The sequence below is a fragment of the Tetrahymena thermophila genome (assembly GCF_000189635.1).
Source record: "Tetrahymena thermophila SB210 genomic scaffold scf_8254820, whole genome shotgun sequence".
NCBI lineage: Eukaryota > Ciliophora > Oligohymenophorea > Hymenostomatida > Tetrahymenidae > Tetrahymena > Tetrahymena thermophila.
In genome coordinates this window covers 157,502-175,300 of record NW_002476575.1, presented here as the reverse complement: position 1 = coordinate 175,300, position 17,799 = coordinate 157,502, and the positions used below count along the sequence as shown (strand labels likewise).

Sequence of the window (17,799 nt, the reverse complement as noted above, 5' to 3'; positions counted from 1 at the left end):
ATTAGCCCAAACTAAGAATTACACAAATCATTTTCATATGTAATGTAGTAATATTATTACTAATAAATAAACCAAAAAATTATATCAGCTTTTAATTCTTTATTCAAAAAAAAAAAAAATTTAATTTTAAAAGATTTTAAAATAATAAATTTACATATTTATTCAATAGTTTTCGAAATTAAATTTAAAACACCTAATTTATTTAACTAAATTAAACCTACAAATTTATCTTCAAATAAAGTTAATGGTCTTTTTTAGAGGAAAAAAGGATCTGTTTATAAAATTAAAGCATTATTTATAGTCAACTTTTGAGTACTATATTAGTTGTATATTATAACTTCATCGTTTTAGTATTAAATAAACTATGCAAAAAGGTTTTGGATAGTATTAATTACCTATGAAAATTTTTAGTCGTCCAAATTATAAAGATAAAATTTTCCCTATTAAGATTAATATTTGTGTGTATTTTATTTTAATTTTTTAATAAGGAGGATTTCTCAAACATTTTATTATTTATCAATTATTTTGAAATATCATTATTTTCAAATATGATATCAATTTTTTTAATTAAAAATGTTTTAAGGAATCCCCCTTCTTTGTTAAAAAAAATAATGCTTTTTAAAATTGAAAATATTTATTTATCTATTTTTAAAGTAATGATTTACCTATGATGGAATGTACACAGGGAAGTTTTATTTACTGTTGACTGACAAATTATAGAATTTTACAGGAACATATGGTAATTATATTTATGTTAGATTTAACGTCTCTACGTTATACATGAATATTGTTTGGTATGAACTGTATACCATTTATTTATTAAATTTAAAGAATTATAGTAAGTAATTATCATTCTGAATTTAATCAACAATTTAATTTTTTTAAATATCAAAAATCTAAGTATTATATCTACCACTTTAAAAAACACCTCTTTAAAAATCTTAAAAATATACTAGTAATATTCTTGAGTAAGTTAGTTCTTATACTTTTAATACTAGTTATTTATTAATTTGATTTTAGATATTAAAAATGGTTAAATAATAGCTAAACTTCCCTTAGCACTCAGAAATAATAAAGATATTAAATTCATCGATTATCTGAAAATAGTTAGAATAGTAAAAAGAGTTAATAAATTTTAAATTATTCTGTTATAAATTATATATTAAGACAGTGTTTTAGTCTGATATGATATAGATTAAGTCTTAAAAACTCTGCAATGCTTGTGTGTAGAATTGGTACAATAAATTATAGTTGAAATGATAACATAATATTCCTTGATTTTAATTTATTGTGTATAAATTAAATGTATTGTTTTATAATTAGATAGCTATTGTAATAAATTGATTTGTTTTTGCAGTTAAAATCATCTAAAAAGGTTAATCATCATAATTTAAATCTATGAATTCCACCAAATTAATATCGAATATCAAGCATTTTTTTTCTGAGTTACTTCCTAAAATTAAATAATTATCTTTTAAATCATAAATAAAGACATAGAAATCTAAATATTGAGTGATAGATTATTTTTTATTGTCATTAAATTTTATATAAAATCCATTTTCATATATTATGCATAACCCATCATAATTTTCTAAATTATAAACAGTTAATACAATTCCAAAGCTCTAATTTATCTTACCGCTTCCATATCTACTAAATACTTATTATTATTGATCTTAATTTGGATACATATGTATTAGTAGTAATTCATTTCTTGTAGCTAAAATAATATTTTATTATGATTCATCAAATTTTAATGTAAGAGGAGAAGGATAGTTTTTCAAATAATAATATTAGTTGCTAAAATTAAATTACTTTAACTCAACAAAATTATTTTAATTCTACTAGTAGACTTTAATCTTAAAATTAAATTGATTTTGTTAGAAAGTTATTAAGTGATTACTATCATACTAAACTATTAATTCACTTTCAAAAAATACGCTATTTTAAGGAAAAAGCTGCAATTAATCTATCTATACCGTTAAAAAACCTTTTTATAATAAATTTAATAGTTTTAAGAATTTTAAATTTAAATTTTACCGTTATTTCCTTAAATAAAAATAGCTTTTGACTAGTTTACAAATTTGCAATATTGTAAATTACCAAGATTAGGTTATTAAAATTAAGTAGCCTATATTTTAAAAATAATTGAAATACCTTTTTTTCATTTTATATTTTTAATTCTATTAATACCTCCCATATATTTTTATTTAATTTTTTTAAAGATAAATACACCTTATTTTTGAAAAAATAGGGAGGGAACTTAAAGTAAATAAATAAAATAAAAAAATTTAGTAAGTAAATAGAATACTTTTGTTTAATTAAATTGATAATTGCCTGAATCTTAAGTGCTTGATAAATAATAGCCAATTGAAGAATCTATTTTGTTGATAAGGAATAATTGAATATCGTTATTAAATGAAGAAGCACAAGCAACTTAGCTAATATTTTAGAATTAAATCAACACATTATAATTATTAAAATTCTAAGTATCAAAAGAATAAAGTAAAGATGTTATTTATTAGTAAACTAAAAGCAAATTAATATTGCTTAAAAGATATACATTAGTTTATTAATTATCATTATCTACTTAAGATTTCTTTTATTCAAACTGATAAATTTTACTTTATTTCAATATATTTACTATTAATTTTGGTTAGTAATCAAATTGTTATGGAGATTTTATAAAGCAACCAAAATTATCAGTATTTTAAGGTTAATTTTATAAGTATCTTTTTTCATATTATTATTCATTTAATAAGCTTATTTTTTCTTCAGCTTTTTAATTTTTCATTATTTTCTATTATAAATCACCAAAACGAATATTTTATTTGGCATCGAACTTTTATTGTTATAAAACCCTACTTTAAGATTACAATTTGAATAAATTAAATGGCTTACTATCTAAATCTAATATATTAAAATCATTTAAGTTATTTTAGATGCAAATTAAATAATTTTATTCAACAACTGGATTAACACATTGTTCTAGCTGGTAATAATCAATACGTGTAGTTTAAATATTTATTCTTGAGAAATTGTTTTAATCACTAAATATCACAAATATATAATCTCCTTTTAAGAAAGTAAAATAAGCAGTTTAGTTAAAACTTATTTCAAAGTAAGGTATTAAGTCAGGGTAACTATAATAAACTGCTTTTTCGAGGTCTAAAGCAATTACCTTTATTTTAAAATAATCCATAAGTTAAAAAATTAAAATGATTTTTAAAGAATATACATACAGTTGCTTAACGTTCAATTTACAGTATTCCTATCTAGTATATATCTAAATTATTTGAATTATTTAATCTAAGCACCTCTTCAGTAACACCATTAATTTTTCTAAATTTAAAGCATTACATAGAATTTTAATCTTAACCTTCACTACAATAAAGCTTGCAAGTATCAGTTTCTTAGTCATAGTATGTTTCTTCATTATTTTTGCATTTAGTGTTTTTGCAACTTGAACCATCATCACTTAAAATCCATCCTTATTTACATTTTAAGCAAACTTGTTCTTCATTACAGACCAAACAATTACTAACTAAGCAATTTTTGCATTCTCTAAAATAATGATCAGCGTATTATCCTTCCTAACAAGAATTTACACAACTAGATCCCAAAGACTCCTTTTTATTTATTGTAAATTAATTTGATTAACTAAATAATTTTTTATATTTGATGATGTTTACTTAATAGTACATTTACTGACAATAAATGCATCTCTAATCATCAAAACAGTTAAAGCAATCTTGCGAACATTATCCACATTAGGGTAGCTAAGAGCTATAGAATTATCCTTAAGCTTGGCAATCTTAAAGCTTTAAATATTGTGCAGATAATAAGTAGATATAATAAAATAAAAAAGCTAATGTCTTTTAAAATTGAAACATTTCTATTTATCTTTTAATTTTTACCTTTATTGATTGAATTTCTAAAAATATAGTTAATATGTGAAATGAAAACAAAAAAATAACACTATTGTTTATGTTAGTTAATATAAAACTAGGTTCTACTTATTTATTAAAACAGTAATTCTAAAAGCATATTCATAATCAAATAAAATTTATAAAAAAATAATAACTATATATATATAAAGTGAATTCAAACCCAAATGAATAAATATCCAAAAATGTTACTTTTTATTCTTTGAAAACTTCCCAAAAAAAACATTAAAATTTAATAAAATTATGCTTAACATTTTGAATAAGCAAACATATATAAGAATATAAGAATTATTTATTATTTCTTTTATTATATTGAAATTAATTTCAAGAAGAAGCAGGAGGAACTAAAGGAGTTTTGTTATGTAAAATGGGAGTAACTATTTAGTAGAAATAGGAAATATCCCTAGCCCACATAAATGTGCCATGACCACCTTCAATAACATACATTTCTGAATTCTACAACTTATTGTGTAATAAAGTTGCATCTGTAATATCAGCTATTCTATCATAAGCACCTGCAACTAAGTAGACTTTCTATGTAATACTGCTAATATCATATTCAGGAGCATGAATAGAACCATATTTCTTCAAATTTCCAATTAATCCATAATCAAATTTTTTCATGGAAGCATCCTTCTTGTTGTTGAGCATTTATTACCAATGCTCAATAGTTCTTGACTATTTTTAAAAATATAATTTTTGGAGTATTTCTAATTAATATAATTTAATCATACACTAGTACTAGTTGGGTAATGCCCAAGAATGACTTTAAATCTTTCTAAGTTATCAGTTTTAGGGTCAAAATTTGCTAATGCTTAATCAAACAAACCACAAAAGCTAGGGAAATATGCACATACTAGTTGAACAAAAGAGTTAACTTTCTATTTAAATAAAAATAATTTTTAATCACTAGAATAGATTTAAAATATGACAAGTATATTTATTATACTTGTTATTAATTTTATTTAAATTCATTTAATATTTGCTTATTTATTTGTGGTGATTAGTCATGATTAAAATAATGAAATTCTTTTATAAAAAACCTTATTTATTTTAAGTAAGATTTACGATGCATTTAATTATTTAATAAAGTGTAATCAAAAAAATACTTGTATATAAATGCATCATTTATACTTTTATTGAATCATTTATCACTTAAATAAAAGGTTTCTGAAAATCAATATAAAGAAAAAAGCTTCCTAACTAATTAAAATACAAAGTTAAATAAATGTGTTTGATTTATTGTTTTTATAGAAATTAGAGTGAAGGTATTTTCGAAGTGGTAAGTAATTGCTAATACTTTAATCTTATGTGTTTACTTATTATTTATTTTTAATTTTGGAGCAGTAAAAGAAATATTTATAGATAGATTTTGCATAATATAATAGAAAAATTATTAAGCTTTATTACCTAGTTTGGCATCATCACATAATTAATATTAAATTTACGGAGTAAAGCAGTCAACTTAACTTTTTTAATTAAATCAATGAACATAGCATCTGAGTGATTTACGTATGCTACAGGACCCATAGCTATAAATTTGCCAAGATATTTGCTAACAATTGGGTCTTTTTCAGATAAAGAAGCAAACATAATTGATGTACCTTTTTTGTTATTTAGTAATAGATTTTAATTTGATGTAGTTGGTTTAAGAATAACTAAATACCTTGTGAATGACCAATATAATCAATCTTTTCAGCTTATGTAACATTAGCAATATAGCTAAAGGCAGCTGGGAGGTCATACTTGCTCATTTCTTACCATGAGAAGTTCCAGTATTCAGGATCAGTCTACCAATTGAGGGAAATGTGCTCTAATGATTGATCATTACCTCTAGAGTTACCCATCCAAACATCAAAACCTTAATTGGCAAGAATGAATCCTGGTGCCTATAATCAAGATAATTTATCAATTAAAATGCATAAAAAATAAATATTTTATACCTTTGTAACTTCGTTGATAATGAAGTCAAAACTTGAGTCTACCAAACCATGTTGAAGATATACAACTGGTAAATTAGAGACAATTGTAGTTCCTGGTCTTTAAATACGATAATATGTCAAAATGTATCCATCTTAAGTGGTTATTTTGTGGATTTCTACTGGATAATTGTACTTTTGACAAATCTGAACAAAAGAATCATTAGCTAGTTCTTTGATATCATCATCAGATAATTGTTAACTTTGAACTTAGCTAAGAAGTAGCAAAGTAAAAATGAATAGGCTAGCTTATAATTTCATTTAAAGGAATCCTCTACTTTTATATTAAATTTCTTTTATAGATTTAATTGTTTCTAAAATATGATTAAAATTTTTCTTAATTTAATTAAAAGCAATGCTCACTCTCCTTAATGTACCAAAAAGTCTTTTGAATATTCAAAGGAATAATTTACTATTTAGCCTTTAAAATTGTGATCAGGAAATTAAATTTATAACAATTAAAGTAATAATCAAATACCATTTCTTAATTTGTATATTTTATAAGTAAATCCTATATTTATTCTATTTAATAATAAATGATATTAATTTTATTGACCATAAATTAATACTTATTAAGATATTTTTTGAGATAGGAAAAAGAAATTACATAGTCTACCAAAAGCTTATTAAGAAATAGTAATCAAATTCTTAAAGATTCATATCATAAATTAGAGGTTTACGGATTCTAATTTTTTAGTAGCAAAGCAAGATTTAAAAGTAAGATAAATTATTTTTTGAAACTTATATTATCTTAATCATATTATAAAATTAAATTTTAAATTTCTTTAAATTTTTTTGATGGAAATTATCGTATAATTTAAGTATTTTTATTTACCAAAAATCTATAGTGCAGATATATTTTAATTCTTGTTATTTATTCAAGTATATAATAAAATATTCATTTGTAGTTTATATTAATCATTTTTTCTCTATCGTTTTGAATTTATCTTAATAACTTTTTATTTGTTTATTTGTTTATTTATTTATTACTTTTCGACTAGATGAAATCATTATTAATTATCTTATTAAAAAATTATTTATGAAAAATTAATAGAAAAATATTTTTAAGCAATACAAGTAGCATTTTAATTATAGTTTTTAAATAAATTAATTAGTTTATTTAAATTATTCTATTATTTTATCCTATTTATTTTTAATATATAGGTGTATTAACATAATGGATATAAACAGGACTTCTAGCTAAATAAAATGGTATTTTGTATGTAAAATTTAAAAATATATCAATACCTAAAAAAACAAATAACTAACTATGCTTATTTTAGATAATTAATAAAAATATTTAATATTCATTAGGTAACAATACTATTTTTAAAAATATGTAAAATTTTATTTTGAATTCAATTAAATTTGTAAAAATCACATTCGTTTAAATCATTATAATTTTTCAACAGAAATGACTTGAAGAATATCTAAATATATAAAAATTTTTACATTATTTAAACAAACTATCATTATCTGTAAGGTTTATGGATTATCTTTTTCAAATTATTTAAATTTATAGTAAAAATCAATGTTTAAATATAATCCATAAATGTATAAAATAAAGTCAATATCATAACTCTTAAAATTATTTCCATATTAATAATAAAATTTTATTAAAATACAAATTAATTTACATATTATTGACTTAATTTATTCAAAAAAATTGTTTTTGATCATATTTAAACTTTGATTATTTTAGTATTAAGAAAATAAAATATGTAATCTTTTCTTCAAATTAAAATACAAAGAAAAAGTATAAAAATAATAAAAACATATTTAAACATACAATCATAAAAAAAGGAGTTTCTTAATGTTTACTATTAATAACTCTTCAAGCAAGAAAAATAAACACACTATTATTAAAAATGTAATTATCAAAACTCTACTTCGCTTTAAGATTTAAATAATATTTATGGTTGTCCGTCCTTTTAGTGTTGAAACAAAAAATTGAACTTTAAGAAATATTTGAAATGAATTATTTCAAAATATTTTTTGTAGTTAATTTTTTTAAAAATATTTGTTTTGATTGTAACTTCCTTAAATAATTATAAGGGTCTTAATATTTAAATTTTTATTTAAAAATTAAAAATGTAAGTTTAATTAACTTATCAGTTAATTTAATGTGATTCCTAATATATTTAAAAGTGATTGAATTTTATTATATATTTTGTATTAAAGATAATTCTTCATATTTTTAATGCTTATAATGTAAAAGTAATTATCAGAAATATTTAAAGAATCAAAAATATAGATCAAAATTAATTTTAGACGAAGAACATATTATAAAATTTAGCTTACTCAATAACGAAAAGTTGGTAGTTAATAAAAAATGTCAATTTACTTTTATTGAAAGTAATTTTGTTATTATTTAAAAAAGAAACTTAAATTTAGCGCCAAGTAAAGCAAACTAACTCAACTCAACAGAGGATCTATTATTTTTATGGGAGTAAAAATAGTGGTAAAACAAATTTTATTTTGTAAAGTAGAAAAATTATTAACTAAAATTAATGAGTGAAAAAAAAAATTAAAAATAGACAATAATCAAAAGAAAATAAAGATTAATTTGTATTATGGATTAATCAATTGGAGTGAGTGAGTGAGTGAGAGAGTTAATGAATATTTAAAAACTAATCAAAATATATACTAAAAAAGATTAAGATTAAATCATTAGTAATGAGGAATTGATGTACTTTATTTAGATTTTATACAAAATACAAACAAGAGTAATAAAGGTAATGTTTTGATAAATCTATATTTTGGTATTAAGGATTTCGTAAAATGATGGATATACTAACAAATTTATTAGTTGGATTAAATTTACTCTTCTTCTTATCCTTTTTAAAATTGGAGATGAGATAATATCAAGCTAGTTTGTTTGTTAATTTATAGATTGATTTCTTTAATTATTTTAGTTACTTATTAATTAATTCATATTAATAAATTGACTCTAATATTCATATTCATTCATTTTAAATAAGTAAATAGCTATCTTTTTCAATAATAATTAATTTTTAAAAGAAGTATATTAAGCTCAAAATATTTAAAAAAAAGAGTGTAACAAAAATAGGAGTATACCGCAATTAATGTATAAAAGAAATGAGTCAAAACAATCGTACGATTCACGTCTCAAGCTAAAATGATCGCAGTAAATCAAAGAAGCCTGAAAATTAAAGCAACAACAACAAAAATAACAATAATACAACCAATACCAATTCTGGTAGCGCAAACACAAACAGATTTAATGCCGAAGAGCTTGCTTAAGTGGCTGGATCAATTTTACACCTTGATCAGTCTCGTGAGCCCGTTAAATAAGAGACATAAGTTACAAATATATTCAATTACTTGAAGCTTTCCTTCCTAAGCACAAGAGAGAGATAAGATTAGTTTATGGTTTTACTTAATTCATCATTAAAGACAGCTCTTTTTATGATGCTTGAATGGATTCCTTTCTTAGTTTAACTCTATCATATTGGTAAAATTGATGATCAGGAGAAAACTGGTGGTTTTGGTATGGGTCTTGTATGGTCTAACTGTTTTGCTGTTGGTCTATTCGGTGGTTTAGGTGTAGGTGTAGAAACTCTAGCAAGTTTTGCCTATGGTGCCTAAAAGTAATTCAATGAACTTATTTTGATTTTTTTTAAATTCTAATTTAAAATGCCATTTTATATGAAACTTTTTTATCAAATTTATATGCATTAAAAATAAAGACCCCCACTACTAGATTTATCATTCATAAACAAACAAACAAATTATTAATTGAGTTGTGTAGCTTTTTTGTTTTGGGTTTATTAATAACAAATTTATTAATTGATTAATTCATAAATTTGTTTTTTCATATACAAATAATATTTCCATAAATATTTGGTCTGTTACCCAAAACTATTTGCAATAGAAAGAAGGCTCATTTGGAATTTCATCATATCATATTTATAAATAGATTTCCCATTAAATTAAAAAAGTCTTTCACTCAAAATTAATTTATTTTTTTGCATCATTAATAAATGAATTACTCATCAATCAACCTAAATATAAAAATATATAAATTTATCTGGGTGCATAAATTAGTCCAAACATTAAAAATAGACAAAGCAAAACTCAATTAATTCATTTTTTTGAGAATAATATAAAATCCTCTTTAATTTTATCTATTTTTACCTTCAAAAATATGTTTGTTTTTTTGATAATACCTAAAAATGAACAAATTTTTTTATACTATTACATTGATCTTTATTTTAAATAATATTGATAATAAAATAAATTAAATTTACTCCAAAAAACATATTAGTTCTTAAGTTTAAAGAAGATTTTTTAAAAAATTATTAATAATCTTAATTTATTATAATAGATATAAAATGACAGGAGTTATATTCTAAAGAGGTTTTGCAATAGCTACAACTGCAATGATTCCTATCATATTATTGATGTGGATGTCTGATGATATTATAACTTTTGTAAGTGGAAAAGCATCTCTTGGTAGATATGCAGCTGATTACTGCAGATGGGGAATTCCTGCTTTTTACTTTAGTGGAATTTATAACATATTTAAAGGATTTTTAACTGCGTAAAATGAATATAGTTTACCCCTTATTACTGTAACAATAACAGCAATATCTTCATTCTTTTGGAATTGGCTTTTTATTACTGAGTTTGACCTCTGTATAAAAGGTGCTGCTATAGCTCGTATTATTACTGAAGCTATGAATCTATCTATAGTTTATTATTTAGTCTGTAAAAATAGAATTAATGAACGTTGTTCTATTTAACTTACAAAGCTTGCTTTCTAAGAATGGGGAAGCTTTTTGAAATTTGCAATCCCTATCGGAAGTCTTTTGACTCTCGAGTGGTTTAGTTATGAATTATTTACTTTGTAAGCTTCAAATCTTCCTGATGATTAATTTGGTGCTCACGTTATTATGAATAATATTAATACTGTTTATTACTAATTCGGATATGGAGTATCTATAGCTATTACTACTTATGTAGGAAATGAAATGGGGAATAAATGCATTGAAAAAGCTCTCGATTTCTCCAAATAAGGTATTATGATTATCTGTACCTTCTTAATTCTAACATAATTACCTTTTACTATGATGAAGGATTCCTATGTTACTTGGTTTAGTGTTGATATTCCTACCTAGATATCTCTTGGTGAATCATTTACTCTTTTCTAAATATGTATGATTCTTGATGCCATTCTTGCTGGTGTAACAGGTGTAACTAGAGGTATAGGAAAGTAAAATTTTGCAGCAGCTTCATTTGTTGTTTCATATTTGGTGATTGGTCAAATTATTGCTTATTTTCTTGGTTTTACTTTTAATATGGGTATCACAGGTATCTGGATAGGTGTTATGTTTGGTATGATTGTTACCACTGGCGCTTAAATATGGTGTATAACTCAATCAGACTGGAATCATCTCTTATAAATCATTCAAGCTAATATCGAAAGAGATGAAAAACGTAACATGGAACTTATGATGTTAGAGGAAGCAAATGCAGAACCATTACTTCCAATTAAAGGAGAAGATATCTCTTAGGCTGAGCTAGAAGCTTTAGCAGCTAAAACAGTAGAAATAGAAATGAAAGAAATTAAACATACATCAAGTTGATTAATTAAAAAAATTAAAAATCATATTTACCAAATATGTGAATTTTTAATTAACTTAATTAAATCTATGTATGGCTTAAATCAAAACTTATATGAACATACATATACATATTGAACATATTCAAACATTGAATTTAGATTCAACTTATCACAAAAAGCATGGAAAATAATAACAATAACATTTACTTCCTTTAATATAACAAAGTTTCTTACATTAAGATTATTTACTACTTAATTAAATAATTTATTTTCTATGTAACTTATAACTATTATATTTTTCATCACACTTCATTCACATTTCTCTATAATTAATTGTATCATTTTTATGATCCTTTTAGTGCGATCTTAATATTTTTTTATATGCCAATTATTAAACAATTCAACATTCTTCTTTTCAATAAAATCTTCTGATAAAAAATGTAGTAAAATATTTTTAAGATTTTAAAGTTCTTTGTAAAAATTGGATTATCATTCAAATTAGGTTTATTTATTAAAAATAAATAAATGAAAAATAGGAGAAATAATATTAAAATTTAAAGAAGATTATTTATTTGCAATGATAAAATGATAACAATAAATTAAAATATTGTTTTAGAAAGTTTAAAAATGATGAACTAAAGCTGATTAACTGACTTGACTGGCTGTCTATATATCAAAACACAAATTAAAAAAATAAATCATGCTTATTATTGATTATATTATTTTGATATTTTTATTTTATAATTCTAAAATATATCAAGCAAATAAGACCAAAAGTAAACCAAATAAGGAAGAGATTAGTATTTTTGATGAATTAATACAAGCTGAACCATCTGATTTGGCTTTTTGCTTAGTATTTCCACTACAAGTTTAGCAATCTTAAGTGGTCCACTTGACACTGTTTACATTTCTATTATTACAAGAAGCTGAGGATTAAACGCAGGTATTCATAGCAGTATTAGCATAGTAGAGTGTTCCTTTACAAGATTAACAGTATGAATCAGTAAGATTTGTAGTAGAACAATCACAATTAGATACAACACAAGAAGGTTATGTACCACTCCAAGCACAACCTTAAGGTAAAGGATAGCTTGCAGGGCAAGCAGTAGTGCAGTCAGCAGTTCCAGTACCACAGCTAATTGCATTACCAGATGCAGCATAAGTGACTGAAATAATCAGTAGAGACAATGTTAAAACCTTTAATGACATTTTTATTTATTTTTTTTAATTCTCTTAATAATTTTAAATATCTTTAATTTAATTAATTATTATTTCAAAAATGTATCTAGATCTTTTAGGTAAATTTAAATACTACATCTTTCTTTATTAATTAGTAGAAATATTAATTAAAATTAATCTATTTGAGTTTAATATATAGAAAATACTATTAATTAATAAAGTTATATTGCACTTGAATTATTTATTAGTTTGCCAAAATAATATACATACTATAAATCTTCATTTTTAAACGCCCTGTTGAATAATTATTTTCTAAGAAAGATAAATATATTAAAAGATTTTTATAAATATGAAATTTGTAAACTTTTTTTCATAGTGTTGTGTGCTATTATTGATCAATATATATTTAAGAAATATTTTGAAAATTAAATTTTAATTTAGAGGTTCAATAAATGAATTTTGAAAAGAAAAGATATCAGAAATAATTGCAATTTAAATTGTTAATCTTTTTTTCCATATTAGAAATGAATAGATATTTTTTCTATTTTAATTGAGTTACAAAATTTTCTTAATTATTATTCTTTATTAAAAATTAGTAATCAAAAAATATTTAGGTTAAATTTGTAAACACTCAATAAATTATTTTTCTTTATTATATTAGCTAAATAATTATTAAAACATTTTTCAGTAATGATAAATTTGCTTTTTAATAATAATCTTGCTTAGTTATTTACATTCTAATTGTTTTTATTTATATTATTAGTAGTAATAAGTAATTAAAGAATTTTTATACTTTAAAATAAAAATCTTAATAATTTTAACATCATTTGATTTAATAGTTTATAAAAGCATTTAAAAATACTAGATAATTATTTTTTTTATAAATAGAAATTTTAATTAACTTAATTTCAAAAATAATCATTTTTATTATTTGACAAGGGTTCCTTATTTAAATAAAATATTTTACATTTAAAATAAAAATAATAAAGAATCTTTCAAGAAATATCAATAATATTCAATAGGTAGAAAAAGAAAGTTTTTATCAGAAAAGAAAAGTAATTTTCAAGAAAGTAAATTAATCAAATTAGTAAAAAGAATATAATACTTGGTAATGCATGATCAAATTTCTTTATTATTTTTTACATTCATATTTTATGTAAGATAGTTAACAGAATTAATCAAAAAATTCATTATTGTGAGTTATTAATTTTTATCTGCATTTACATCTCAATTTTTACAAAACATTTTTATCAAGTTTAAAATTTAGTTCATACTTTTGAAATTCAAATTACTAATAGTTAAAAAAAAAGTTTCTATTTCATTTTTTTAAATTTATTTTGTTTGCTCTCAAAAAAATAAATAAATTTCTTTCTAATTTATATAAGACTAATCTAAATTTTATTTTTTAAAATGAGTAATAATTTTTAAGATATTTTAACAAAATTTTCTTATTTAAAAGAATTTAAATGGCATTTTAATAAAATTTTTATCAAATATTAAGAGTATAATTAACTTGATTTGATGTTGATTAAAATTAAACAATGTTTAAAGTAGTATATAGAGATAAATATCTTTAATTTAATAAATATAATCAATGTATTTTATTGAGGCTCTAACTTTTAATCATGTGTAAATAAGAAATTCATAATAAATATTTAATAAAATTTATTTATTTTATATTTTTAAATAAAATAAATTATCATCTAAAATTTTGATATAACCATATATTAAACAACAAATAAATATTCAAAATATTTTAAAATCAATATAAAAATTATATAAATAGCAAAAATAAGAAGCCTTTTTAAAAATTTTTGAATAGAGATTGCTTTGATTTTTGAACTAAAAAAAAATTAATTTAAAACATATGCAAAGAAGAATTTAAACCAGTAATTAAACACTTCTCACTCGATTGAATAAATTCAAACTATTTTTTTATAAATTAAATTGAAAATATTTTTTCAATAGATTTTGTGGTTGTGGATATATTTGTTTTCTGTTTAAAGTATTATTCTTTTAGCTCAAATTAATAATGAATTTCAAGATATTCTTGAGTTATTAATTAATTTGGAGTATGAATATTTTATTGTAAATTAAACATTTAAAAATGAACAAATGAATTATCTTATAAACTTTAATTTAAATACTGCACCAACTAATATAAATTTTGCTTATTATTTTTGTAAAAGAAATTAATTAATTAATAAATAAAGAAATATTTTTGTTTTGTTATTGCAGACATCAAATTATAAATTGATTATTGCTTTGTCCAATCACTAAATTAATTTGATAGTTAGATTCTATCTAAAATTTTAGATAAATTAATTATATATAAGTTATTCTAAATGAATCTAGCCTAATACCAAACTCCTCTATTTTAAAAAGATAACGAAATTCCCTCTTCGGGTAGAGAGAGCTCTGGAAGGGGTTTATATGACCCGCCTTTGTTTAATAACAAGCAAAAAAAGGAAATACATTTAGAGCAATATATAAATGAATCTTTCAATTAGGAATAAGAATAAAAATATTCCTAATCAGCAACTAATAAGAAAAAAAATGATACGCAAAGATAAAAAAATGTTGAACGCATTTTGGGTAAACCGTAAAAGAAATCTTTGAGTGAAAGTGGAAGTGTAGAGGAATATAAAATGTAAACAGATGATAAAGGAAGTGGTAGAGGTAGCTTTGAAAATAACTTTAGAGAAAAAAATGCTCTTTCTAAACATACTATTTTTACTTAAGGTGAGCATACATAAACATCTTTAACTACTTCTTACATTATGAATACAGATTTTTGGGCTTTATCATATACAAAAAATTAAAACAATAAAAAAAGCTATTTTATAAAACTGCTATTGCTTGCTGGGCAAAGCGCTTTATTTTTACTCCTTGAGTGGATTCCTTTTATTATATCTTTGCATTTTATTGGCACTTCTGATGACTCAGCCACAACTGGTGGATATGGAATGGGTATTGTTTGGTCTAATTGTTTCATTGAATTTATTTTTGGAGGTCTTGGCTTAGGTTTATAAATTTTAGTCATGCAAGCCATCTAAGAAGAAAGGTAAATAAATACATATTTATAATTAGATTATATTGATTAATACATTTTTATTTTCAATTTACTAAGTAAAACATAATCAAAATATTTGCGATAAAATTCGATATTAGATTCACTCTAGTATTACTCTTAATTTTATATTTTAAATACCACAAGTATCTCTAAAATGACAACCCATTTGTGCATTCTATCAATTTTGAATTTTTATTATTTTTAATTTATAAAATTTTAATTAATGGAGAAAAATGATTATTTGTTGATTTTATAAGAAATACATTAAATAAAAATAATATTTTTAATGATAACTAATTAAAAAATAGAATGAACTAAGCTATGAATTTGTTTAAAAAAGGAATAGTAATTGTAACTATATCTATGATTCCTATTTCGATTCTAATGTTTTTATCAGGATTCATTATTGGAGGTATCAGTGGAAACAAGCAACTTGGAAACTATACCTATTAGTACTGTACCTATGGAATACCAGCTTTTTATTTTAATGGTATTTATAACATTCTAAAAGGATTTTTAAGAGCAAAAAAGCAAGGATTTCTCGCTTTTATTTCTATTAGCTTTGCAGCAGTCACTTCCATTTTCTGGAATTGGCTTTTTATATTGAAGATTGATTCTTAGTCTGAAGTTATTGGAGCAGCTCTGGCTAGAGATATTATAGAAGCAATTAATGTTATTATGCTCTTTATTTTCCTTTACATAAAAAATAAAAAAGAAGATAAGTTCTCTTTAAAATTTACTAAATTGGCTTTCAAAGGATGGTCTGAATTAACTAAGTTTTGCTTACCCATCGGCGGTTTGCTATTCTTAGAATGGATAGGATACGAGTTATTTACCTTCTAGGCAACTCACTTATCTGACAGCGAATTTAGTGCTCATGTTATTTTCAACATCTTTAACACAGTTTATTACTAAGTAGCTTATGGAATATCTATTGCCATAACAAGTTAAGTCAACCAAGAGATGGCTGTTTCTGATTTAGTTTCTTCATTGAAATATTCTAAATATGGAATTCTTATCACTTTTATTTATATTTTTATTACTATGCTTCCTATGGCTTTCCTTAGCGGTCCTTTTTCAAGAGCTTTTACGAATGATAGTTAATCGTAGTAAACAATTTAACAAAGTTATGGGCTTTTCCTTACTTGTTTAGCAATGGATGCTGTTTTAGCTAGCATTGTTGGAATTACCAGAGGTATTGGAAAATAGAAAATAGCAGCAATTATTTTTATCCTTTCATTCCTAGTTTTAGGATAAATATTAGCTTCTATATTCTCTTACTTACTAGAGGGTGGTGTAGTGGGGATTTGGTTATCAATATTGGCATCAATTTTCATAGCAAACTTTTCATAAGCTATATGGACAGGGTTTACTGATTGGGAAAAATCATTAATTGATTTACAGAGTGTTAAGTAAAAGGAAGAAAAAGAAAGAAAAAGAATGATGTTAGAAAGAATAAAGTCTCATAACTCATTAATTTAGTATGAAGATTAATACTTAGATACTGACGAAGATATAAAGCACAGAGAAGAAAAATCTTAAGCAATATAACCTCATCCATCTAATAACTAGCTAGAAAAATACAATACAGATTAAGTCATATTAGAAAAAGAAGAAAATAATAGCACAATTAACAATACAAGTAACAATACATTTTTGGGTAAATTAAGTAGTAAAAATAGTAATAAAAATAACTCAAATACAATTAATTCTGAAAACAATAATGATTTCAGTCATTAAGACAACACTTCATCCATTTTCAAATAAAATGCAATAAATTCCTCAGATAAAATAAAAGAGAATAGTTTAGAGGATTTATCTGATTAATAGAGTAGACATAACCTCTAAGATATTACAGAAGAAGATATATCTCAAAATTCAAAAATATAAATGTGAAAGATAAATAGATAGATAGATTGCTTGACTGATAGATCATCAAATCTAATCAAATAAATAAATAAATACATCAATCAATTATAATGTATTAATAATTCTTACAATTTTAACAAAATTTCCTAATTATTTATATAAATA

At 22.3% G+C, this 17,799-nt stretch overlaps 5 protein-coding genes across 5 annotated transcripts; 2 read left to right on the top strand and 3 right to left on the bottom strand. All coding sequences in view use genetic code 6, as the record gives it.

Moving 5' to 3' along the window:
• Positions 1–1,929: 1,929 nt before the first annotated feature.
• On the bottom strand, positions 1,930–3,893 carry TTHERM_00701030 (hypothetical protein; the record flags this gene model as incomplete). Its single annotated transcript, XM_971722.1, has 5 exons — positions 1,930–1,973; positions 2,041–2,131; positions 2,312–3,181; positions 3,243–3,629; positions 3,693–3,893. The coding sequence occupies 5 exons, from the start codon at positions 3,891–3,893 to the stop codon at positions 1,930–1,932; spliced, it is 1,593 nt and encodes a 530-aa protein (XP_976815.1).
• A 378-nt stretch (positions 3,894–4,271) lies between these two features.
• Positions 4,272–6,187, bottom strand: TTHERM_00701020 (Ab-hydrolase associated lipase region protein; the record flags this gene model as incomplete). Its single annotated transcript, XM_971721.3, has 5 exons — positions 4,272–4,625; positions 4,682–4,828; positions 5,358–5,551; positions 5,614–5,836; positions 5,891–6,187. The coding sequence occupies 5 exons, from the start codon at positions 6,185–6,187 to the stop codon at positions 4,272–4,274; spliced, it is 1,215 nt and encodes a 404-aa protein (XP_976814.1).
• A 2,838-nt stretch (positions 6,188–9,025) lies between these two features.
• TTHERM_00701010 (MATE efflux family protein) lies at positions 9,026–11,535 on the top strand (the record flags this gene model as incomplete). The annotated part of the gene is made up of 2 exons (XM_971720.3): positions 9,026–9,537; positions 10,275–11,535. The coding sequence occupies 2 exons, from the start codon at positions 9,026–9,028 to the stop codon at positions 11,533–11,535; spliced, it is 1,773 nt and encodes a 590-aa protein (XP_976813.1).
• A 734-nt stretch (positions 11,536–12,269) lies between these two features.
• Positions 12,270–12,722, bottom strand: TTHERM_00701000 (cell surface immobilization antigen; the record flags this gene model as incomplete). The annotated part of the gene is made up of 1 exon (XM_971719.3): positions 12,270–12,722. The coding sequence occupies one exon, from the start codon at positions 12,720–12,722 to the stop codon at positions 12,270–12,272; it is 453 nt and encodes a 150-aa protein (XP_976812.1).
• Positions 12,723–15,037: 2,315 nt separating this feature from the next.
• Positions 15,038–17,661, top strand: TTHERM_00700980 (MATE efflux family protein; the record flags this gene model as incomplete). The annotated part of the gene is made up of 2 exons (XM_971717.1): positions 15,038–15,756; positions 16,074–17,661. 2 exons carry the CDS (start codon positions 15,038–15,040, stop codon positions 17,659–17,661), a joined length of 2,307 nt encoding a protein of 768 aa, XP_976810.1.
• Between the last annotated feature and the right edge of the window lie 138 nt (positions 17,662–17,799).